This window comes from Malurus melanocephalus, unplaced genomic scaffold (genome assembly GCF_030028575.1).
Source record: "Malurus melanocephalus ecotype Western Australia unplaced genomic scaffold, MMel_1.1 scaffold_75, whole genome shotgun sequence".
Taxonomy (NCBI): Eukaryota; Metazoa; Chordata; class Aves; order Passeriformes; family Maluridae; genus Malurus; species Malurus melanocephalus.
In genome coordinates this window covers 931635-957111 of record NW_026623307.1, presented here as the reverse complement: position 1 = coordinate 957111, position 25477 = coordinate 931635, and the positions used below count along the sequence as shown (strand labels likewise).

The window sequence follows — 25477 nt, the reverse complement described above, 5'->3', positions numbered from 1 at the left end:
GTGGGGTGTCCCAAAAGCTGCTCGGGGCGGCGGCAGCTCCGTGCCCACGTTCCCCAGCAGAGCCGCTCCCGGCCGGGCTCATCGGGCGCTCCCGAGGCCGGGGTGGGCGGCAGCCCGGGCGCTCTCGGGGGCGCGTCCCCGTGTCGCAACGCAGGGCTGCGSGGAGAAACTCCCAGGCGGGTTTGCGAGTTTCTTGTGTGGGAAGTGTGGAGGAAGAAAAAAAAAAAGTCTCCCACTTTTCCTGTAGAAAAAAGATGTCGTTTGGAGAAATAGGAAGCCGGGAGGGTTTGTTGGAACAAGGGGCGGGWGGAAACGGCGCGCCTTTGAATGGGTTGTTTCACCGCAATGCTCGAGTGGCCGCGAGTTTTCCCTCCAAGGCTCAAGGCATGAGAAAGACCCTGAAAGGGCCACAAAAAGCCTCTGATACTTTTCTGCCTTTTTTTTTTTTTTCTTTTTTTTTTTTTTTGTTTTTTTTTTTTTTTTTTTTTTTTTTTTTTTTTTTTTTTTTTTTTTTTTTTTCTTAAACATAATCGACTGCCACACAATCAGAGGTTTGGAGGGAATCTGCTAAAAGGCTACACARAACAGACACAAAACTACACTGAAGTTTGGGTCTCATTTATCACAGGAATTTGAAATCCCAAACCCCGACAAGACCCTTCTTTAGGACGGGAGCGGGGCAGGCGCGTACGGCGTTAATGGATGCAGTCTGCACCGAAACCTTGGAAACAAAGCAGTTGGAAAACTCGTTTGTCTAAAGCAGGGAACCGCAATTCCTGAAACGCGGAGAAGTGAGACACCCTCCTCCTTGAACAGACCAGCTCTTACAGTCTCTGAAGCCAGGCAGGGAAGAGAAAAAAAGCATTTAGAAAACCAGAATATTTTCGCTAATTTTAACTACCCGGCTACTCGCTTTAGCCATTAGAGGAACCAGCAACCCGGCTGCTCTTAGTTCCGAAAGCGCGAGGGGCAATGGGGCGACACCCAGCAGAGATTCCCGCAGCTCACCTATCAAACCGGCCGGAGAGCTGCTTTCTCCTCCGCTTCGTTCCTCGGGCCGGGCCGGGCCACGGCGCTCCCCGGCAGCAGCAGATGGGCTCCGGCGGCCCGGGAGCCACCGGCTCCGCCCCCTGCGCCGCGCTCCCCGCGCCCGGCCCGGCTCCCTSCTCGGCTCGGGTGTCCCGGTGTTTGCGAACACCCTGCCCGCCCCCGGCACGCCGTGCCCTGCTCCCGAGGACGTGAAGAGGATGAGACTGCAGTGTGCTGTGTGGGAAAACTGTGTCTTGCGCTGACAAGCTCCAAGTGCCAAAAGTGATGGGCTGAAAGTTGAAAAGTACTTAGATCTTAAAAATTTCTTAGGGGACGCCGTAAAACTTTAGCTAATTGCTCCTCTAAGTCTCCAAATAACATCTTATTGTAGGTCGGAGTGAAACTTGTTTATCTCACTTTCCTGYTGGAAATCTTCAGGAGTAAGAAAGAGCATGATTTAGGGTTTCTTTTTCTCTTCTACCTTCCCCAWAAATCGGAGTGACTTTCTTACACCACCCTGAGGGGAATGCCTGATTCATTGGAGAGCATCAATAGTAAGTCAGTCTCCATGGGCAGTAGGACTGAGAGGAGTATTGAAAAAACCAACCCAAAGGAAGTGCTATGAACACGCCTTCTTTAAATACGCTTTTGCCAAACTTTTGTAAAGAGGAAAACTGGATTAAAAAAAGGCTTTCAAATTCAGCTGAAAAGCCACTACAATRCTGTGCCTTGTATGGTTTCATAGAATCACAGAATCATAGAGAGATTTCTCAATATAAATATCAAACACAAACCCATTGTGTTTCTCCCATTCTTTCACATGACTGTGATTGATCTGAATCATTCCTGACCTCATCATTGACTTCACAGAAATTTAACTATTGCATATCATGACAATTAGGGTCTGTTTGTCACTTCACAACCATAAATCTGACAACATCTTTGTGAGGCAAGGAATTGTTTTCTTTTCACACRCAAGGGAGAAAATAGAGATAGGAATACTGTTGTCAAAGTCACCCAGCAAAAGTAGAGCAAGGGTAAAACAGCTGATGATTCTACAGAAGGATGTGTTGTTTTGCAATACASGTTTTGCTTGGGGAAGCTTCAAGGCCTGAGAAGTTTTTCACTTGATCTCTCCTTTCTCCTGTTRTGTGTCCTAGTATGACTACATACTTTATAGCAGCCTTCCCAGATTCCTCTTTGTTTGATTATGCAGTAAGACAAAACAAAATTCTTTCCAATCTTCAGTTCATCTCAGAAGGAAGAGTTTGTAGGTCATTGTGGAAATTTGACATGTTATCTGAGCAGTGTTTAAATAACAATAGGAACAAACCTTGTAAACAAAGCATCATTCCTTTTTCTTACCAAAATGATAATTGCTGGCTCCTTTCCTAGTTCACAACCTTTTCTTTGTACTTACTAATGTCCCATCTTGATTGATTTGACTTTTCTCCAATTTCAAAGCACCATCTCTGTCAGTGAAGTAATCACTCTTCATCCTTCCTCTGACCCAAAATTACAGTAGGAAAGTGTCCTTCTGTATCACTTCATGTATTTTATTTTTTCAGCAATAATAAAATAGAAAATGAACTTACTATTCCTTCCCCTTCCCCTTCCCCTTCCCCTTCCCCTTCCCCTTCCCNCTTCCCCTTCCCCTTCCCCTTCCCTTTGTATTAAACCAAATCCTGTTAGGTCTTCTGTTCAGATAAAACTTATTTAGAAGTTAAGCTTCACCTTTCCTTTTTTTTTTCCCAGCAATATTGGTAGGGAAGATTTTCCAGAGCACCATCCTTATTTGTTTATAAATTACTTCTCAAACATACCTTCTCAGCCGTATCTTGCCCAYTCAGCCCTGAGAGAAGTGCAGAGCCAGTTGTGTCTCTAAACCAACAAGTAAGAACCAGCACTATCTGTCTGGCTGTTCTGAAAGGCCCTTCACACTTGGTTTTCTCCAGGAAACACCTTCTCTGTTTGTAATCACGTTTCCTGCAGTGCTACRGCACACAGAGGGTCGGATCACTGGTGTTTACAGAGCAAAGTTGTTTATCAGTGTGAGGGYRAGCACTGGGGAGCGGATGTGGGACAGTGCAGTCACGTACATAGGGGATGGGGATTTAGGCAGGTGGATTCTGGTACCCAAASAGCCTCTCCTTTTAGMTCAGTTGGTCAGAGCAYGGTGCTGATGTYGACCTRGGTTGTGRTTTGACTCCTGTGTTGGCCTCATGTCCAGCTGGAAACTTCAGGTCCTATTTCAGAGTAAATAATGAGTTTATAAGATTCACCATAACATGGAGAAATACCTAGATTATACAGTTTTGGGGAATGATTTGTAGTTGCTGCTGATTTATGTTAAATTGCTCTGCTCTTATTGCTTCCTACTCTCAGTATGTGCAACATATTTTAGCTATTCTTGCCCAGTGGGAAGAGGAAGGTAGGAGGAAAATTCTGTAAAATACTTTGTTTCTAGAAAAGAAAGTAACACAGAAGCCTACTTACCAATGTAGTATTTGCACAAGGAGGTTGGGATCAGGGATCTCTCATTTAATGGTTCTGAGCCTTTGAGTCTACATGGACCCTGAGGAAATGCTCTCAGAGAGGTTGTGCCTGATGCCTCTGGCTGAGCTGCTGCTGTCTTCATCCCACAGATCCATCCCTACAGATGGACTGGCATGGTCCAACAGCTCCTGTTGTGTTGTTCAGTGCAGTGCAGTTTAGTCTGGGCCCAAGAGTCATGAGAGGAGATATTCAATCAATAGAAAGACAGTCTAAACATCCAGAAGCACCATTCTGTTTGATAAGCCAGATCAATATCTTTCTGTTTATCCTTGAGGTTGTTCTTGTATGAGAAATGTGAAAGTCTTTCACAACCACGTGGCTTTGTGCTTAGGCTGTAAGTATGACAGAGCTGGGCATTTTGGACAACTTTACCAGGAAGGTAACCCTTTCTAGTTCATTTACACAAATGGTTATGGGCAGTCTGTTCCTGCAGCAAACTGAYGAATCCATGGAGTCCTAATTACTGCATTCCTTAGTATCTTATATGCATTGACTTTGCTGGGATATTGTTCAATTTATTCAAATGTTATTGCAGGGAAATGATTTGGTCAGGTGTTCTGGGGTGTGATTTTATGAAAGAAAATCTGATTCATAGTTCTATTCTGAAAATTGTTTCACAACCAGTCTGAACTCATTCATGGCTGCTGGTGCACTTTCTGCTCTCTCTCCCCACCTGCACTTCATGTAGTCCCTTCGTATCCCTTTTATGAGGCTGGAAATTGAGCAGCTGATGTGATCTTTCTTTTTCTTTTTGTGAGGTTAGTTTTCAGTTGGGTCAACTCTTGCTCACCAGTTTACCTGAGTGTGCACGTTGGTGTTCACTCACTGTCAAATGCAAGGAACGGGGCAGGATGGAGTGACTGGGAGTTGGCAAAGATGTATATTTGTTCCTTTATGATTATGGAGTGGATAAATTGATCAAGAAATYCCATCCAAAAAGCTGATATTGCTAATCCCCATCAGATATGAAACTGAATTTCCTGTAAATCTGGAGTATTTTTCTGGTTGATTTGCTTTGGATCTGATACACCCCACATTTTTCGAGTCCACCTTGCAACAAGGACTGGGAAACTTTGTTTGGCAGTGTTAGTGCTTCACTTTGAAAATGCGTAGGTGTGACATCTTTGAAAATGTATGACGTCTGTTCCACAGCTTTCTGACCACAGTTTCACTCTTTTCATGAGATGACCCCCCAAGATCTTGCCTGTGGTTTTGGTGGTCTCAATGAGCTGTCAATGTGGGTTTGACAGCGATCACGTATAAGCACAGCAGCGTGTATATGGAAGTGATCAGTGTGCAGTGGCAGGAGTTACTGTGTTATTAATGTTTCATCTTCATTCAGGTCTATTAATATTGAATAATAAACTGAAAATTGCAAGGCATTGGTCGTTTTGTACTCAGGTGAGGCATGTCACATAAGCAGCATAATTCCTGCTTTCTGAATTAAATTCTTATGAGACTGTAAGCTCTCCTGCAGTTTATATTCAGATAGAATTAATCTCGTGAGTGACCAGTTCCAGGGTTTGGAGTCTGAGGTATCATTTAGGGGACTTTAATGAAAGAGAGTCAAGTTTAAGAATAAGGGATGGCCTCAGCTTTCAAATATGCATGGAGTACTTTSTACACATGCAAAATACTCCTGAAGCCAAGTACACAGTCCAGACTCACTGCTTGTCCTCTGAAGGTGCATATAAAGTTTGCTTTACGTGCTGTGGAGCATCTGGGATCACTTCTGCACAGCAGCAGCCAGCTGTCACTTTGCAAATTCACATCCTGGAGCATGTAAGCTGTKTGCCTGAAGGTGTTTGTGCCCTTAAATGACAGGTTCCAACTGCAGGTTTGGATATTATTTAAATCTAAGGATCCTTTAGATTCAGTGTATCTTAATATCTGTGTCAGTGTTACTGATCTGTCAAGGACTGGGGACCTTCATAAATCAGTCTGTGCATCACTCTGAACATGAGAATAAGTACATCACTGAATCATCRGGTTGAGCAGGGTAGAGCAGGACAAAACTTCTGCCCTGGGTAAAGAATTAGAARCTATTTTCAGAATGAGAATATTGTGCCAGAGCCCTATTATAAATCAGCAAGAGCAAAGTTGCACTGACATTAGGTCTGGGAATTGCTTAATTTAGGTGCAGACTGGTGTMAAAAATACTAGCTCAGGGAGTGCTGCTAAGAGCTTTGGTGTCCAAGTGCTTGTTGTAATCATCAGAGCTGCGTATGGCAGGAGAGAACAAAGGTTCCTGGTTTTATTAGCTGCTGGCTGAAGGTGCAGAGGAGGCAGAGATAAATACTAGAATCATAGAACAGTGTGGGTTGGAATGGATCCAAAAATCTTGTAGTGCAACTCCCCTACCATGGGCAGGGAACCTTTCATTGGATCAGGTTGCTTAGAGCCCCATCCAGCCTGGCCTTGAACACTTTCAGGGATGAGTAATCCACAGCTTCTCTGGGCAATCCATTCCAGTGCCTCAACACCCTCACAGTAAAGAATTTCTTCCTGATATGTAATCTAAACCTGCCCTCTGTCAATTAAAAACCTTTGCCCTTTGTGCTATCGCTACAGGTTTTGATAAATGTCTCTCTCTTATAAGCCCCTTTATATTTTGAAAGGCCATAAAAAAGGCCTTTTCTTTTCCAGACTGGACAATGATTTCCCCCCTTTAYACAGCTTAAGTAAGATCTATTGCAAAGGTTTTCCATTCAGTGTGTAAATGAAAGATATCACAAATTTCATAATACAATGTAACATATAACTCCTATTACAATTGAAAGAAGGTGATTTTGGTGAGTGTTACAGTAGAACCCCAAAAGCATGTCTTTCCAGTCTAATTTCCAGGCTCATGAAAACTTTCAGCTGGTAGAGGGAAAGAACTTGGGGCCCACATTTTAAAAGACAAACTGTGATCTTGACTTTATCGATAGGCACAGGGARCTGTTTTCTTTCACTGGACTTAATGAAAGTTCAGTCAGCAGGAGAAATTTCAAGAAGCCACAAGCCATTTCTTGTTTGCCCACTTCTCTTTCAACTTTTACAAAATCTTTGTTTTCAGAGAAGTTTCCCTGTTGGGCAGATTGGCTCCAGCACTTACAAGTCTTAATTACAGCCTAAAGGGTTGGGAAGATCTTTGAAGTGAAGTCTATGCTGCCATGGAGGGAGATCTTGCTGCTGATATAAACTGTGTAGAATAGCAAGGGGAGATATATAGTTTCAAATATTTCTGGGAACTGGGAAAATTATTATGAAGAGGAGAAAAAAATTCTTATTCTTATCTTACAATACAGAAGTTTACTGAGTATTCTGGAGGCTTCTTGAAGTCTTTGTGTCCTTCTCCCAAAGAGTCTGGGAGATAGAGAAAAGCTGAAATAAGCACTCTCAATATGTTTTCTTACAAAATTTGCACTTAATCGAATATCAAAGAACATTAAGCAGTCACTTCTGCTGTTATGTCTCATACCTGCCTTCTATTGGATACTAAGGTTATTGTAATACTCTTCAGAAATTCCARGAATTCCTCAACTTGTTTTCTGTGCAGTTGTTCTGCTGCCTGTTGGCTCTGGGCAGGCTCCTGGAATGCATCTGGCCTCATGCACGTCCTGCATGGTTGGTTTGGTTCAGGCAATGGGGTGATTAGGATCAGAGGTATCTTCTGTCTTACCCTGTGTCACAGAAACATGTGTGCTCCACTTGAAAAGCACTGAAACTTCGGCAAGCACACAGTCAATGGGAAGCAATCTCCCTCCTCTTCCTCTGCCTATCCAGGACAGGACTGAACATCTGCTCCTCTCACCCCTGATCCAACCCAGTGTTTACAGAGCACATGCAAATGGCAGCTGTGTGTTGGCCTAGGACTGGATGCATCTTCTCTGAGGAAGCACATGTGGATTTGGAGTTTTGGATGTTTGTTTTTCCCCTAACTGTGGCTCGATCACTTCTCCATAAGAACCTGACTTTGCTCTGATATGGCAGATWGAAAGTCCTTGGCCTTCATGTATTTCCATGAAGGAGACCTCAAAATCCCAGGTAACACAGATACAAGCCAAGGAGCAGAGGAAATTAGCCCTGYTATCACTGATAAGCTGAGGGATGGGGAAAGAGAAGGAGAGGCACTGGTGTGATTTCTTATCATCACAGTTCAGGTGGTGCTGCTTTCTCCTGAAAGGGCAGCACAGTGACAGTCTCCAGGCTGGGAATGCATTGAAACAAGCTAGAAGCAATCACACCTCTCAGAGTGTAAAATTCTCCAGACAGCTGYCAAAGCCTTCCCTTTGAACATTCACACCAGTTTCAATGAAATCTGTTTTTAAACTGCTCTGTAGTTAAAAACAGCAGCTCCTGTGTGTCAATTAGCTCATGAAGGAGTGCTGAGCCCTTCACATTGTTATTTACGACAGCACAAAGAGCACGTCATGTTGCCTAATCAGATGTCAGTGACTTGCACCCACACTGAGCTGATCTAAATAATTGCATGGTTTGCAGGACAGCAGCAGACAGGACAGAGCAGATGGGAGGTCACTCAGTCCCATGTAGTGAGTGAYTCAATGGAGCAGTGATTTATCAATTGCAGTGTGCAGTAAATCACGTTACTTCCTGCATTTAACAAGCTGCTCATTAACCGGGAATATAATAACTAGGTTTGGAGGATTTGTGATATAATAATGTTTAGAACTTTGTGTTTACTTCTGAAAAGTCATGTGGATTTTTTCATCCAGCAGGAACATCCTTTCCTTATATGAGTCTAAAAAGAAATTTTGTTTTACATAGTATGACTTATCTGTCCTGCAGCTCCTCTGTAGACTCTGCAAAGTTCCTGTGCATATGCAAATTATTCAATACACTGTTGCTGATGTTTCTCTGTAACCTCTAGTTGGAAGACACTGATGCTTTATTTGCATTTCTAGTTATTACAAACCTGTCTTCAGATACTGTTCCCTGGTAAACAGCCGTGTTGGACAAACTAGCCTGGAMAGTCTTGCCTTTATGGCATCTGACCTACACTGGAGCTAAACAACGGGGCCCTGAGCATGCTCCTCTTGGTAAAAATGCCCAGGTTCTGTTTGTCTGTGTGGCTCCCCAGCAGACTGTCAGGCCAGGCTGAGTGGGCAGAGGGCACCAAGAGCTCCAGCCTGTGCCAGCTGTGCCTGGTGCAGTGCCCTCCCCTCTTCCAGGCAGCGTCACAACTGTGCCCAGCCCCAGCTCTGACTACAAACACTGGAGTGGCAAACAAGGCTTTTCCCACGTAGGCAAGGCTTGTGTAAGACCTGCAACAGCCACTGAGGCTGATAAAACAAGCTCCCTKTTCTTCTGAGTAAAAAGGAGATGAATGAAAGTTGTGGATGAGCCCAGCAATCTCTCTGTCCCATTGTATTATCTTGGACATTCACCATTTGCTGCTGCTTATAGAAAAAAGTAGGAAACTCAAATGCTGGGTAGTATCCTTCCAGTTTTGTGCAATCTGCAATTGTCAGAGTTTCCTGTAAAGTGGCCCTCTGAACACATTATCCAGCTGGAATCTATCCTACAATTCTCTTAAGCTGCTTTCTATGTTTGGAATATCCTTCAAGAGTGTCTCTGCCTCTTTCTCTAAGTTYATCATTAAATTCTGCAAGCAGTGTTTTGGAGGTGTGGCAGACAGGGTTGCCAAAGTATAGCTTAGTAAATGGATGTGGATGTTGCTGAGAACTGTGATTCCCTGTCCCTGCTGGGTGGAGTGTGAGAGCTGCAATGCCAGGATCCTTGCCTGCCCTTCTGTCCCAGATTACCGAGGCTGAGGAAGTGTGACACACAAAAAAGCGATGTTTGTCCTCAGCCATGGCAGTTCACAACTTACTGACTGATGTAAATGTGCCAAGAAGAGATTAACTAAAGCATAATATGTGTTCCAGTTATCCTGTAAACTCCATGTTACCTTGTCAGAATTTTTTCTCCCTGTTCCACTGCCATTGTCACATAAYCAACACCTGGGTTTATTTTCCCCAGGCCCCAAAGGATACTGATTCTTGAGACATTTGAAACCATTTAAACTCTATCAGAGCTTGGGCTGGAGGACCATAGATCGTCTGGCACAGTGCTGTGTCCTATTAGAGGATGAAGCAGGCTTTGCAGGATGGAGTTTCCTTAGGGTCGTGTCTCAGACTGAAATCACAGAACCATTGAATAATTTCTGTTAGAAAAGACCTTTAAGATCATCAAGTTCAATTGTTACCCCAGCACTGCCAAGACCACCACTAAACCATGTCCCCAAGTACCACATCTACACAACTTTTAAATACCTCCAGGCATGGTGGCTCCACCACTTTCTGGGCAGTCTGTTTCAGTGCTTGAAATACAGAYCCTCAAAGGATGAGGCATCTTCACCAAATCCATCCCCTCCCTGCCAAGTGCAACATGGACTTCTCTGCTCAGCCCTCTCCAGCATAAACTCAGGCCTGTCTGTAAAATCAACTATTACTAATGTCACTAATGCAACTAATTCTTCATTCTTCCCAAATGGCCTTACAAARTYTTGCAGAACAAAGCTACAAAAGRCAKATRTGCCATGAGAATCAAAAYCACTGAAGCTCTTCTCTTCCTGGAGAAGTTTGCCMTTCAGGATAGAATTTGTGTTGTCATTTGCATGAAATAAACAGCAAGTGTAGTTCTGTGTTCAGCTTTTGCATCCCAAAAAATGGCACAAAATGTCTATCTGTATGGCACAAAATGTCCTTSCAGGGACAGGAATGGGATCAGTGAGTAGCACAGGCATGAGAAATGTAAATCACAGCACTATTGRAGGTGCTCTGAGTAAGAGATTAGGGTGATGTGGGAATTATATGGAGCAGAGTTACATGTACCTAAATCCTYCTCTGTCCCACTAATACACCCTTCAGCAAGGACACTCACCTGAGACTGCACAGAATTTTGGAGAGAGGGTGTGGGCATGGTTTAGGTTTAGGTTTACTTAGAGCCTGAGCTCTAGCAGTCAACAGGAGTTCTTAGCATAAATAGTGTCCGTTAAGTTTCCTTTAACCTACTTCTGGGTTTATTTTGTTGGTCATGTCTGTCTGAAAGTTTCGGGGTTTTACCACTGTAGCTTTTGGTATTATTAAAAAAGGCCTTTTTCAAGTATCATACTTTACCACCCTGTGTGGGAAAATCCACAGCACTGTCAGCCCTTATCAGATTTCTTGCTCAATGAGGTCAATTGGTATTTGGATTTTGTTATATCGGGTCTACAAAGGAGTGGAAAAAGCACACAGTATGTACTCTGAAAGTAGATGCGGTCTTAAAAGCCAGGTTGGGCATAGGAAAAAAAGCTGTTAAATATTTTTTTTTTTTGCAAAAGTCAGAAACTATTACGTATCTAGAAATTTTGTTACCTGCTCTATTTTCAACTTTTATGAAAAYGCAGCCAGGAAGAAATTACTGCCAGGACACAAAAACTCTGTGAATTTCCCWCATGGGTAGGACATGCAAAATCTAAAGTGCCTCATTTCAGGRGTCTTATCTTTTGAATATCAGCTGCCACTGACACATGTGTATATATATTACTGATAAATATATTCACAATGTATGTTCTAGTMATTACTAGCTTGAAACAAGTATGAGTTTAAATCTCAGTGTATTTTAATCACACTTTACTTAACTTCTATGCATATATACATATGCTTATATTTTTACATTTTAGAAAACAGTAAGCTTCCTTTGTTGGCTGTTAAACTCGAGTACCCATATTGGCTTCAGTTCAGCAGATAAAAACCATCCTTAAGCAAGTGTGGTAAAGAATTATGTCTCTTTCTCTGTCCTCACTTTAAATCCTTTATGCAATATGTTTTGTTGCTGTACTAGATCTGCCTGGCCCTAGGAAATCATCAAGTTTTCTTTTGACTGGGTGATATTTCTAAAGAAACATATTGAAATTTGAGTAATTGAGTTAATTCTGTGGCCTGCATGCAAATACTCATGATCTCAAGCAAACAAAGAGTGCTAAGAAATGATATGGAAATCTGCACAGGGTGAGAGCAGCCTGTTAACCTGCASTGTCTCAGTTACATCAGATTTTTTACAAGCACATGTGTGTAGTAGCTACTATGGATCTCAATCTACTACCAACATACTACAATCTGCTAGAATATGACCTAACACTAACAACTCTCAGCAGTTACATTATTTTCATACATAAATTATTCACCYTCTCTTAGCTAATTGCTTACTCAGTGCTGAGATATCACAGAGCTAAATATATCTTTTTCACCAAACAGGAACAGTGCAGCTGCAAGATTAAGACCAAAATCACGAGGTGGGTGGGCCTTGATGGGCAGGTCACAAATATGGGTAGTTGACAAATATGAACACAGCTACGTGGCCTGTTGTTTTGTCCCACAGTAAAGACCAATCTGCAGCATCCACATTGTCTAAAGCTAGCTCAGATTTGGGATCAGAGATRCATCTTCTCAGTGTAGATGCACAGTTGGGATGAGAAACAACTCCTGCGTGACTTTTAGTCCTCTATTCATATTATTYCTTTCTGTAGGTGATTTAATTTGCCTCTCCATTAACAACTATGCTCTGGTTCCTCTAATGTAGGTCAACTAATTAAGATATATAAAAATATTTCCCCAAGGTMATTTGTTTTGGGAACAATGAATGTGGGACAATTCCTTTTATATGAAGAGTTCAGATCATTTCAGAAGAAGCAAAATAATATAAATGGTGACTTTGATGGTGAAATCTATTTCTAACAAATATGCAGTCCTTCTCAGAAGAACTTCCATAACAGCTGGAGCAAATCCATTTAACATTGCAGCAGGCAATTGCAATATCTTCAGTAAAGGGCWCTAATTTTGAGATGAGGTGGAGTGTACTACCCGAATCCTTTATGCTTCTCAAACTTAGCTGGGGTTTGTTTGCAGCCACGAAATGCACTTTAGGAGCAATCATTCTTTCAAGGCATTGCTCTCATTGGAAAGGAAAAAAAAAAAAAAAAGACTATATGGCAGAGAAATCAGAATTGTTTTCTGTATCAACTAACAAATACAAAGTCCTGTTGATACAAATGTTCTTACGTCCTGAATGATCTTTTATTCCATTTTAGGAGGTAAAGTACAGTGACTGACTCATTACTCAAATTTCATTTGAGCTGTTGCACAACCTCAGTTGAGAATACTTTTCTACAGAAAAAGGCATTTTTAGCACTGTGAGAAACAAAAAAAATTCCTCTTAAATGCAATTATGTAGGTGGAATGGGAGTTTSTTTTACTTAGCTACTGACATGCTGTCATTTCTTTGCATTCCATAGTGCCAAGATAATTTTGAGATTTTACAATCAGACCAATCTTTGAATTTCTTGTAGTGATTTCTAATTCAAAACTGGATGTGATATTTATTGCTGATTCTGTTTCTACTGAAACAGTGAGATTTTCATAATTTACTACCTACAAAGAAGATTAAAAAATATGTAATTTGCTTAAATTTTTATTACATTGAGAAGTAGAAATTTCACAACACTTAGAACTAACCAGGATGGTGGACCAAGGAGGTTTTCACCACTGTGCTCATTTTTTGCAAGCCAGTAAATTATTCACTCTCACTTTACTTAAGTCCAAGCCTATCCAATGTTGATATTTATTCTGTGTTTATATTTTCATTGCACTGCCTACAGGTTCTTTCAGTCCTTTCTATTGTGCTTGAAGCCCTGGGTATTAAAGGGAGACAGTATTTTCAATTTAAGTAGATCTCTATATTAGATATATTTCTAACAGTAGGGTTTTATTAATTTATTAAATATTTTGCTGTTGCATACYCTTTTTCTGTTGTCCTGGCTGTTCAAGATATTCATGTTTCATTTACTATGCACCATGTGTTTTTGCAAGACAGATATGGCGAACTCATGCACAAGTGCCACTTCTGCTGGTTCCACATCTGTCATGCAGTCAGATTTTCTGCATCACAATAATTTTGGGGCACTAGTTATGATTTCTGGTGGGGGTTCTTTTGAGAAAAGCTCACTGGTTTAATTCTAATGGATGGCTTCAGGTCCTCTTCTGAGAAAAGACTCCTTATTAGGACGGGCACCTGTGATAGGAAATCCTGGCGTAGAAACAGGATCTGTGAATGGAGGWGAGCCGATGAGTTTGTTAGAGAAACACAGCTGTGGAAACAAAAATCCTGCATTGGTTTATGTTGCCATCTGAACATGATGCACAAATAGTAACTGTATGAGCACAAAGCCATTGAGATTCAGCCAGAAGAAATATTAATAGGTTGTGGTAATCTCTAGATAATATTCCTGCTTAGTGTTTCATTATATTCCATGGGGTTTTTTAAGGCAGCACATAGCACAGCAGAGAAACCATCTGACACTGCTCCCACCAAAATTACGGTGGTACAGACTTGCAGAATGACCTGACAGCCCTGGRGTGCTTGGTCAGTCATTCAATTATGTTTCTGTTTCCTTCTGTTATTAAAGAAGGAAGGAGGAGGAGTTACTTAGGTGAAATGGTCTGCTATGAGTCTGTTTTATGGTCTCTGTGGGGAGGACCTTCCTAGAAGTGTGCTCTCAGTTACCAGAAGAAGCTCAGATAAACACCTATTGATGGCGTTTTATTGCAACAAAACAATACAGTGCAGGRTAAGTTTATAGTTATAGCAACAGCATTGCTAATTGCTATTTGCACAGTCCAAAGTGCAATAACAATAATAATATAAATAGCTACCTTTGATCTAAATACCAGCACAGGTAGGGGCTGAAAGAGAAATGCATTTCTAAAGGTGAAAATTAAGACCAGAGTTTACTTCAGTTTCAAGATTTCACTTGCAGCTTTGGCTAAAAACGGGTCTTTTCCCAGTGCTTTGTTGTCCATTGCAGTTTCTACATTCTCCCCCTTGCTGAAGAGCATCCTTTGTGAAATATTCTTTTTTCTTCACCGCAGCATGGCATGTCTAACTAGCCAGATGTCAGAGACAGCACTATTGACAAAGTAGAAATAGTTTTCTTATTRCTTTCTCCTTTCTTATCGTCCTTATAGTGATGGCACTGCAGGGTTTWTCAAAGCTGGGAGTGGTGGAAACTGGGTCAGTGCGTGAGATCTCAGTGGTGCTGCAGGGCCACAGGATGTCATGGCTGCTGAAGTGAGATAAAGCTGCCCAAATGACACCTCTGTAAAATCCCACTTGTGGGACATGTGGCCACAATGTTTCATTAGAAACCCAGATCAATCATTCARTGAAATGTGAGCTAGTTCATGCATTTCAATTTTGTTCCATACCAAGAAGTTTCCTGTGCTGGAGGAACATCTGACAACATCCTATCAGTGAGTCTGTGTGTGATCCCAGCCACAAACACATCCTAATTCTGTCGAGTGATGGTGGCAGCAGAGGCCCTGCCATACACAGTGCTTTGCCAGGTCACTGCTGGCTGAGTTCCCTCTGCTAGGACACATTTAATTCCCTCCACAAAGGGAAAGCTGGCCCTGACCTCCTGAGAAGTGTTTGACATCRTTGTTTCCATGTCAGGAAAGCTACTGAGTCAGATGCAACTGGAAGCAGAATATTCTTCCTTTGGCTAACTCTTGTGATTTGGTGAATCTCTGTTATATTGGAGAAGGTACAAATATACTGGAATGGAATGAAGTTTCACCAGCAGCAAGGATGCCAAGATAGGACCTCAGGGRTTTCTTAGATTCTGATCTTTAGGTCAGGTGCCTGATTCTCTACCACCCCTTCTGAGATGGCCTTGTGAGAACTGMCCATAAACTTCAGCCAACTCAGAATTTTATTAGTTTTGGACTGCTGCCATAAAAACCTCAAAATAAATGAACAATAGAGTGTAGAAATTCTCCCCTGCTGCTTTACCTCACACATCCCACTTACACTAGAAATGACTTCTAGTCTAGTCATGCATCCCAAAGGGGAAAAGGGGTTTGAAAGAGCTGCTCTGTGGCTGTGATGGGGCAGTGAGGGGAACTCAGCACACAGCTGCTGCAAGGATCACGTTTAACAAAAATATGATGCAGCAATTGWCAGGATTATTGTCACAGTCCTGGCACAACCAGCAGTGGAACATTCTAGTGCAGTGCACAYGGATGTCTCCTAAACTGGAGACAGCTCAGGAGGAGCAGAGAGAGTGACCTGGAGCCCACAGCCAGGAGCACCAGTACAGCCCTCACCCATTGCCAGCCTTGTGGCAAATGCTGCAATTTAAGGCATTATGTCAAGATACCTATGAAACCCCAGCTATTTTATAACAAAATTTGAAACATCAGTTGAAGGTCACGTCTAGTATTCTCAGTATTTATAATGTTTCTGAAGCAGTGGTCCATAAAGGAGTAATAGTCTATGTGACCTGAATAAGTGGTCCCCACCTAGCCTACAAAACCACATTTTCTTGAGAAAAGATGGGGGAAATCCAAAGGAAACCAATTAATCTATTTTAGTAGCCTACTAATGTGTTAGTCAGTGTGTTTGCATTTTGAGCTGCAAGTGCAAATGTGACAATTTTGTTTTCAAATGCTTGGCCAAACCATTCAAACRAGGCTTTATCAGAAGTGTAATTGTTGTTTTAATCTCAAAAAGGATATCCTAAAAATTGTGGAGAATGAGGAAATCCCCTTGCAACAGTGGATGCAACAGTAGTACAGGTGTGATTCATGATGTAAAGGGTCTGGCTGATGTATCAAAGAAGGGAAGTCTAGTCACTGATTTTGTTTATTTTATRAAAGAAACAAAACACAAACATTAGCATAGCTTTGAAGTATACTTTMATTTTGTTGTTAGTTTTACTAGTTATTCTTAGAAGAGAAAGCTTTTCTTTTTCCCCCTTGGGAATTTTTTTTTTCAWTTTGCAGGTATAGAAATGACAGAAGAAACCAAGAGGAAGTTTAAAATGAGCTGAAAAAAATTACAGTCCAAGATGTGTTTAGGTCTTTTATCAACAAGACACAATATTGRGGCACTGAGAAATGACCTTCAGAGGGTTTTTGTGTGCAGTCAAAGGCATAAACATGAATATGCATGGAATACAATCTTTTTTCTTTTGCATGTGCTTGTTAACACTGTATCTCTCTACCTTTCTTGTTTTTTAGCCATATAATCAACGAGCTGATAGAAACAGAACGGGTTTATGTAGAAGAACTTCAAAGTATAATAGAGGTAAGAAACTCTTCTAAAATGACTTCTGGTGCTTAMCCTCTAAGTCATCAGTGCAGGTGCACATCCTTCATGGGCTGAGCACTCCCACCTCCTGTTTATAACACACAGACTGTGTTAGCAAGATAGCTCAGCCTTGGAGATGGAGAATGGGAAGGATGTTTTCAACAGCTTTCCTCAGGGCACAAAGGAAAAGGCACCTTCTCTGCCYTGAGCCCACAGAATTGACAAGTTGCATGGTTCTGAAAGTTACGGACAGAGAAATTGTTAATAATGTGTCTTTTCAAAGCATTACCAATAGGTCTCAGAAGCAGCATCCTTGATTTTTATGGTGCCAGACACTAAATTCTGTGAATGTAGGTTTGGAAAATGAGTGAAGAAAAGAAAGGCCCTCCTCCTGCTCTTCTTCATTGTCCCATGTAGTGCTTGAACACAGAAGACAGCAGCTCATGCTGCAAATATAATTCTTGAGCTTTTGAGACTTACAGGATATCAGCATGCTCTGTGTGGGAATTCGGAGATCCCTAATCCTGGGAGGACAGGAGCTGAGTATCAACCATGCTTATATTTGGGTGRGACTTCTAGGACTTGTGCTTGCCTTTTTATTGCATTTGGTCTGTGGGAGCTGGCAGCTCTGGTAATTGATAAATTACTCTTGAGTTTAAAATCACAATGTTCTTCTCTCAAAGTTTTTAATGAAGAAACACAATCCAGTTTCTACAAGAAACAAAAAAATAGTCAWGCCAAATACCACAGTTCAACAAATAAATCCAAACTAACTCTTGTGCAATGAAGCCGTGTAGCAGAAAGATATGTGTCTGTTAATCTTAGCAGTCTCCATCTCTACATGACCAAAATGGCTTTGAATCTTAGACACATCATTTCATCTTCTTTTATTAACCCCATAATCTGTCCATTTGTGGTTAAAAATGTGTTTGCACAGTTACTGGGTAAAAGCCTTGTGTGCTTTGTGAAGAACAAAAGCACATGGACTTYGGGGCTTTCCAGTGTCTYRAACACAGTACTTSTTCCCTGRTAAAAACAGGCTGGCTTTATTTTCTGCTSTTCTCTGCAGGGGTATGCTTCAGAAATGGACAATCCCAGTTTAGTACATCTGATTCCATCTGCACTTCAGAACAAGAAGGAAATTCTCTTTGGGAACCTCCCAGAAATCTACGATTTCCACAACAGGCATGTGGGAACTGGTGGTTGTCCTGTGTCCTCGGGTGCTACCATCATGTTTGGCCCTTTTCTGTCGGGTGCTCTGTCATGCTCACACGTRCACTGGCAGGAAAAATCATCCTCACCCTGCCTCTGTGTGTGCCCTGTAAAACCCACGTGGAGAGAACACCTCTGAGATCATCTATTCTTTTTTGTGAAATATTGTACCCTTTATGCATGTACTAGTGATTTCCCCAGTTTATATATTCTAGTTTATATATATTGAAAGATTGTGTCTTCCATTTGGAGAAAGATATTCCTCTCCCTTTGCAAGCCCAGTTTCTTTCCCTMAAGGCTTAGTGCATTGACTGTTACTGCAGAAGCCTTTGGACTACATCCCATATTTTCTCTGCTTGCTGATTGAGCAACTKCATCTGACAGAGCGTTCCTGTCTTTTCTAGCTGCTCTGAAAAATCCTCGTGCCCAAATGGGAAGCAGGTATTTGGGCTGTATGTTGGAAACAAATTTCAACAGCCAGAGGAATCAGATGTGGCAGATGCTTGTGAGCAGAAAAGACRTGATAACATTTGTGATTCAGGGAACCAGCTGACAGCCACATCCCATTTTTTAAAAAATATGTATTTTTACATATTTTGACATCTTTGTGTGTCAGAATTGTTACAATCCCCRTTGAATCCTCATATTACAAAAATGAAGGCTTTAGGCTGGATTCACACAGAAGCTAGTATACAATGTGAGTGGGATTTCATATTACTCTTTGTTCTTTTTTCTCCCTCTCAGGATTTTCCTCAAGGAGATAGAAAATTGCATTGAAAACCCTGAGCTTCTTGCTAGGTGCTTTTTAAAAAGGGTAAGTATATCCCTTTGCAGGTTTTCGTGAATACCTATGGTCTTATCCTACAGTACTTACAGATTTACTCCTATCCTTTCACTCCATATGATTTTGTGAATGAGGGAARCTCCTCTGAGCAGATACTCCCAAACTGAGCCACACTCACTAAGGATTTATTGTGGTATCTGACCCCTTACCTGGTTCACTGACAGGAAGAGATCTGTTACCAGTGTTTTACAAGTATTTGAAGTCCCATTTAAAAGAAAAAACCCAACAAGTAACAGTGATCCAAATGTTTAACATGCTTTTCATATCAGACACATCTATAGGAGGTGGCTGATGTAACCCAGACACCACCCTGCAATAAATAAGCAGAGAGCAGTGCTGGTATCGAGCAGGCTGCTCTGAGTGCAGACAACACATCCTGTTCCTGCTTTATCTTATCTCTCTCTTCTCTGCACCATTCAGGACACTTGCTCCCCTAGGTGGCCCAGCAGAGTCTGCTGCTGTCCTTGCATGGAGCCCACCAGCTCCACAGGACTCTGTGAGGTTGWTTCCTTTTATTTCTTCACAAAATTCAGCAGGTGGGATCCTCCCCTCTGCAGGGAGAGACTCCCAGTGCCCAGGTGCTCCAACAGCACCCAGGGATGTCCCTCCTCTGCCACCACCCCCAGCCAGCCTGACCATGAGTTCTTTCCTGCAATACAACCAAAGGTGCTTTTTATATAGCACTCGTTTAGGGGCCCTGCTAATAAGAAAAAAATCTGTTTTGGTGGTTCGTTACCGCTTTCAGAGTCTGTCAAAACTGCGTGAATAAGACTCTGTGTTTTGCACAGGAAATGGAAGTGGCATGAGAAATGGGGAAAATCTGCCCACTGCACTCCTGCATCCACTGTGTGCTACGTGTAGCATTTGCTGCTTTTCCAGGGCACACATTAAATACAGACAGATTTGGATGAACCAGTCAGAGGTGCTGAGAGCTGCCACATTACTCAGATTTAATGGGAATGGTGAGCATGTGATACTTGCAAAGGGTATGCTTCCAGTTTACAAACAGGTCAGGCTAGAGAGAATCATACAAGYGTAAATGTGATTATATGTCCATTGGATGATTTTCTGTTTAACAATTTAGAAGCATTCAGAGCTTGAGTAAATTACACTACTAAGGAATATGTTGTTATCCTAAGATTCAGATGCTGGGCAGGAAAATACTGTGGTGAAATAATTATGCAAAAGAGGATCAGCAGTCTTTGAAGAAAGCAGACCTTTGAAACWCTAGAAATGCAAAATAGTCCATGTGTTTCATACAGTCCTAAAGGATGCAGCTAAATAAAAATTCTTGGTATAGAATTACTCCTATGATTCTGCAGAAGGTTCAAATTCCTTATTTAAATATTGTAGCTTATGTCTCTCTGTAGAAACAGCTGTTGAGCCCAAATCTCCTCACTATTCTACCAACATGAAAACAGCACTAAAGCTGGGGTTTGGGTACAAAGTGAAAGAAGACCAATCCCTCTGTCACCTTCACTCATCAATTTCTGTGGCCTGGTCAAACCACACTAAATCTATCAAATAAGAGGTTAAATCTCACATTTGCTTCTYTCCCTATTTCAAATTTCACTAAGAAAGCACAGGCTTCTCTCTTGAGATGTCTCTGCTCACACAGTAGCACCTTTGATTCGAAAACTTGCCCTTATGTTCTGTTTTTAGAAGAAGCCACATAAAGTCCAGAAATGTGTTGTTTCTGTTGGACTGCCTTTAGGAGGCACAAACAAAAGTCTGGTTGTGTGTTTGTGTTCCCCATGATCTGGCAGCTTTTTGTGCCTTCCTGCTGAGCAGTGGCTGCCTCACAAGTTATGGCCGTGCTTGCTATGACAGGGAAAAGCAGAAGCAGCTGCTGTTCCAAGTGATGAGTTCTGGGAGCAAACTCACATTGTTGCAGGTTCTCCTTTTTTGTATGGGTGTGATCATCCTGCCCTGACATCAGGGTTGGCCTGTGATTAGAAACAGACAGGTTTTTTAGATTCATACTTTGAAGAGTTTTACCCTGTGTGATCACACTGGGCCTTTTCAGCTCTGATTCCAGAGCTGCTTGAAAATATCCTGAGAGCTGCAATGAGACACTSTGGTGCCAGAGTCACTCCATCCCCTGCTGGTCATTCCTCTGCCATGTCCCCACAGACTCTTCCAGCTCTGCCACTGCCACCTGATCAGCAGTCACCATGAATGTGAGCCCTGCATCTCASGTGATGGCAGAAACAGGCTGGGGARTCTCTCTCTGGCTTTTCTCCTGGAGCAGAATCTGGTAAAAGATGAGCCAGAAATGCCTTTCTTGTTCTCCCTCCTACTTAGCCTGACCTCATTTAGGGCATGATCTTCACCTGAACTMAATTACAAGTGAGTCAGCTCCACTTTGCCCACATGTGCAGCTATTTTGCCATCATCAAGATGCTTGACCTTACTTAAAGCCCTGTGTGGTGAGGGATTTCACAGCTTTCAAAGCCAGGAGGGATCTGCACTGATCTGTACCTTGCAGAATGGGTCTTCTGGTGCCTTMTCAGCAATGTGAGGGACACTCTGGGCTGATCTGCTGTACCAGGGGCTGTGGAGAGGGAAAACTGACCAAACCAAGGCAAGAATGTCCAGGATGAAACCAAAGGTGTGTCAGACTGCCTACAAAATGTGCCAGGTGATGTGTCTGGCAGGAATGATTCACTGTGGATTACTGCTGTTTATTCATATTTCTAACCTTAAAAAAGGGAATAATTTAGTAGGAGCCAGCAGTTGGGGCATTTGGTCGTTCAGGGAGAAGGAAGCATTTTTTAGAAATGGAGTATGGAAGGACAATAGCAGCTGACCAGCAATCTGTGAGTTGTGTTCAAAGAGCTAAATTCTAGTCTGATGTAAAAATTATTAATAAATCAGCAGTCAAAGGGATAACTGGAAATGTGCATATATGCCATGTGCGTTKGAGTTTACAGAGGTCTCAGGGTCCAAATCAGTGTGGAAAGAAAAAGCTTTGCAGGAGAGAAGAGCATGGTGTAAAAGTATCAGCAAGAAGTCAGAACATTTTCATGTGAAAATTGAGATGTGTGAATAGAACATTTAAGACTGGGATTTGAATAATTAGGCAGTCAATTAATTCTTGGCATTTTAGAGTCTGAGCCTGATAATTTCATCAGGAATTTTCTATTCCTAACTCRATTGCAAAACTCAAAGCTGTAATTAAAGGTAAATATCTGCCTGAGCCAGTGTCACTGATTTAGGCAGCAGTGGATTGCATTGGCAMAGGGTGGTTCCACTGTGGTAAATTACTGTTAATTTGTGGTTATTGTACCTTTTCTTTAAGTTTAAATTGGTTCTTTTCTCTTATTCCTAATAATGCTCTTGACTGTTGCTGTCTCTGTTCTTCTTACCCAGTCCAATTAGGTTTCTGTGGGCCAGGAAGAGATTGYAGTGCTTGATTATGCTTTGTTGCTATTTTTAGTTGTGTAGGGTTACCCCCTGCTAACTTCCCTCCAGGGCAACATGTGCAAACAATTCTATTTTTGTGAAGAAAACTGCACCTATTTTGAAACAGCAACCTCTATTAGTTGCAACAGAGGAGGTTTTTGTATTGCATAATCCTTAACGTAGTGTGGTGTTGCAGTGGCACAGCTCTGATTTCTCAGATGATTCATCAGAATGATGTCAGGATGGGTCTGTRGAGGAAGACAGCAGCAATACTGATTATTTTTTCTAGTAACTGTACAGAAGGAAATGCTTTCCCTGCAGCAGGAGTGTGTGGGAACTGTCTGGTGGGCTGAAAGCRCAGAGGCGAGATCCAGGAATTCCTGAGATTTATTTTTGGTGATTTCTTTGATTTGATGAGGTCACATCCAGCAGGGTGGGTGCAGATGGAGGTGGAAGCTCTCAGCTGGTTGGGCACAGCCAGCCCTGCCCAGGAGCCTCAGGGCACCACTCATGGCCCTGTGGCTGCTGGGCTTGGGGCTACCCAGGACCTGGAACAGGAACACCCATCTCTGCATCCCCACACAGCCCAGGGAGCTCAAAACACTCCACTCTGGGATTCTATAAAGATTGTCTCTGTTTTCACTGCAGTCAGTGAAATTTTTGCCATAGATCTCAGTGGGAGCTCTTGAAGTGCAGTCAAAGCTAAACAGAGTCAAAGTGAATCCACCCACTTCTARTTTGGCCTGGGACATCAACAAGATAAACTTCTTTTTTAATTCATCCTTATACTATTGAGAGCCAACACTAGTTGGCTAGTTCAAAGTGTGTGGAACAGGCAAACCTTAGCCAYGTGGTGAGAATTGTTAAAAATTACAGTCTGTGCCAGTATTGTTGATAAAATAGTTGATCAGATTTATGCTTCTAATACTTCACTTTTTTTCCCAAACCATCAATTGACCTCCCTGAAAAAGATACCAATTTTGCAATTAGATTGTATCTTCCAGTCTGCAGTCTCCTTGCTTTRTGCAAAAAGTGAGGGGGRAAAAAWAAATCTCACTTTCAGGTGTAYTTAATTTAATCAGAAGTAAAAAGCAAGGGGTTCGGGTTGGTGGTTTGGTGGTTTCAGTATGTTTTTATGTGCAGTTTATTCCCATGTAAAAATTACTTCATGTCTTTGGATGGAAGGTGAGGAACAGTGTGATACAGAGAACATCTTTCTTGAATTCTCTTTTCCTTCCTTACCTGAAGTCTCTTTTTTTTCTTGCAGAAGGAGGACCTCCAAATCTATGAAAAGTACTGTCAGAACAAACCAAGGTCTGAAGCTCTCTGGAGGCAGTGTGGAGACAGCATCTTYTTTCAGGTGGAATTTCATTGCAYACTAGCAGTGCAAGACCCTCAAAGCTCATTTTCCTTCTGTATCTATTTTTTTAGAAAAACTAGAGTAATACACAGACTTTTCTGCATGTTTCTTACACTGCTGGCAGGTGCTTGGTGTGTGTTAAGGTGTTCTCTACAGGACACTGGGTGGGTAGAGCAGGGGGTTGATTTCCTGGGCAGGAGCTTGGCTCTGCAGGCTATCCCCACACCAAACTGAACCTAAACATTAGCTCTTGTTTAGAGAGATTCTCACTGTGGCATAAGTAGCCTGGAAGTTCCTATGCAGATAGAACCAATTCTCTCTCAGTTAATTCACAGACCTATATACTTCAGATTGTCAAACGATAATGATCTTGGTGTCTTGCCTGGGTTTCAAGAAGCAATTGTATTTTTATTTCTGTGTTGTCCCCTGCAGGAATGTCAGCGTAAATTGGATCATAAGCTCTCACTTGATGCTTATCTCTTAAAGCCAGTTCAGAGAATCACCAAGTACCAGTTGCTGCTAAAGGTGAGTTCTCCATGAAAGTGCAAAGAATTGTCCAGTGTACAGCTTCTTTTACTTCCAGAATAGCAAATTAGTTAGGGTTACCTGAAAATAAATCCTCATTTAATTCTTCAGCAAATACTTTGCATTTTTTAGTTGTAAAATGGTAGCAAACAGTCTTGTATAGGGTCTGGTGTTATAGATTGGGGATTGCTTTTACTTACAAGTAATAGCAGTATCCTATTATATGTATAGCTCTCTCTATGTAMAGTAAGATTTTTTTTAAATGGTAAGTATTTTATTGTCTTACTRTTTCATTTATCATTAAACAGAAGTTGAGCGTGGCTTTATTGGATCAGTATATGTTTTACAATTTGCAAACAGGAACTGGTGCCTTAAATCTTGTCCCTAACATCTGTCCCTGTTTAACAAAACTCTCTTGACTCTCTGATTTTTTCCCATGATTGTGACTCAAACCTTTCAGAGGGAGCCACTCCCTTTTGCTCCTTCCTTTTAAAAGACACAGCTAGGAACAAATTGTAACTTTTCCACAGGGTGAATATGTGAACTCTCTTGATTTAGCTGGAACCATGAGTAGTCCATGCTTGAAATTCTGGTCTGAACTGGGCAGCAGGAAATATATACACTCAAAACAATGACTTTTTTTTTCTTTTTGAGGTGGTGGCTTAAATATCTGCCTTAGTCTCCTCAGTTCTTAAAAATAATATTTTCTGGCTTGCCTTATGGGAAGGTCATGAAGGTGAATTACATGTTGTTCTCAAGCCTCTGGGCTTAATGTAGTGTAGTGTACTGTMATGAAATTTAGCATTGAAATTTGCAATGAAGATTTTGAACTGCCATTTAACTTGCTAATGGCTACCAAGGCACTGCTCAGATTGTGCCAATATAAGCCATGGCAGGACCTGGTTGGCCATTCTTGTTTCAGGATCTCTGTGAGCTGCTTGTTGACTTCATGCAAAACTATAAAATCCAAATATTGAAGGGGCACATTGGCAAGGATGCAGCTTCTCTGATTCCAGTAGGTTTCCATCAACATGGTCCAGAAATATAGTTGACTTTATTTCTTGAAACTACTCTGTGAGAAGGAAAAAAAATGCCAAAGTCTCCAAAAGAGCAAGAGTAAACCAGATTTTACTTTTCATTTGAAATATGACTGTAAATAAACCCAAGATTAGATCAAGGAGTAAAATTCTCCAGCAAAACAGGTCTCAGCCATTGGGGTTTGAAGCTGGTCAGACCAGTTTTGTACTTAGCAACAACACACTGGCACTGGCATTGACTTTGTCAGTGTTTATGAGCTCTGTGAAGATGGTTCACTCTTTCCTTGGCTGCAGGAGAATTTAAAAATGCACAAAAATGAAAGCCACTGAAAAACTGGTGACAAACAAGTGCCTGAGAAGCTGTGTGCCTCG

The 25477-nt window shown here is 41.8% G+C and overlaps 2 protein-coding genes across 3 annotated transcripts in view; one reads left to right on the top strand and one right to left on the bottom strand.

Annotated features, from left to right (window-relative positions):
• The window catches only part of B3GNT5 (UDP-GlcNAc:betaGal beta-1,3-N-acetylglucosaminyltransferase 5), a 20716-nt gene extending 19527 nt beyond the window's left edge, over positions 1–1189 (bottom strand). The window contains exon 1 of the mRNA XM_057367091.1: positions 1009–1189. The gene's annotated coding sequence lies outside the window, so the exon portion shown is untranslated. The remainder of the gene's footprint in view (positions 1–1008) is intronic.
• Positions 1–25477, top strand: part of MCF2L2 (MCF.2 cell line derived transforming sequence-like 2) — a 106672-nt gene that overhangs the window by 55103 nt on the left and 26092 nt on the right. For both annotated transcript variants that reach the window (XM_057367088.1, XM_057367089.1), the window contains exons 16-20: positions 16653–16719; positions 17792–17907; positions 18679–18748; positions 23451–23543; positions 23976–24068. In XM_057367088.1, the coding sequence (XP_057223071.1) occupies positions 16653–16719; positions 17792–17907; positions 18679–18748; positions 23451–23543; positions 23976–24068 (439 nt within the window). The remainder of the gene's footprint in view (positions 1–16652; positions 16720–17791; positions 17908–18678; positions 18749–23450; positions 23544–23975; positions 24069–25477) is intronic.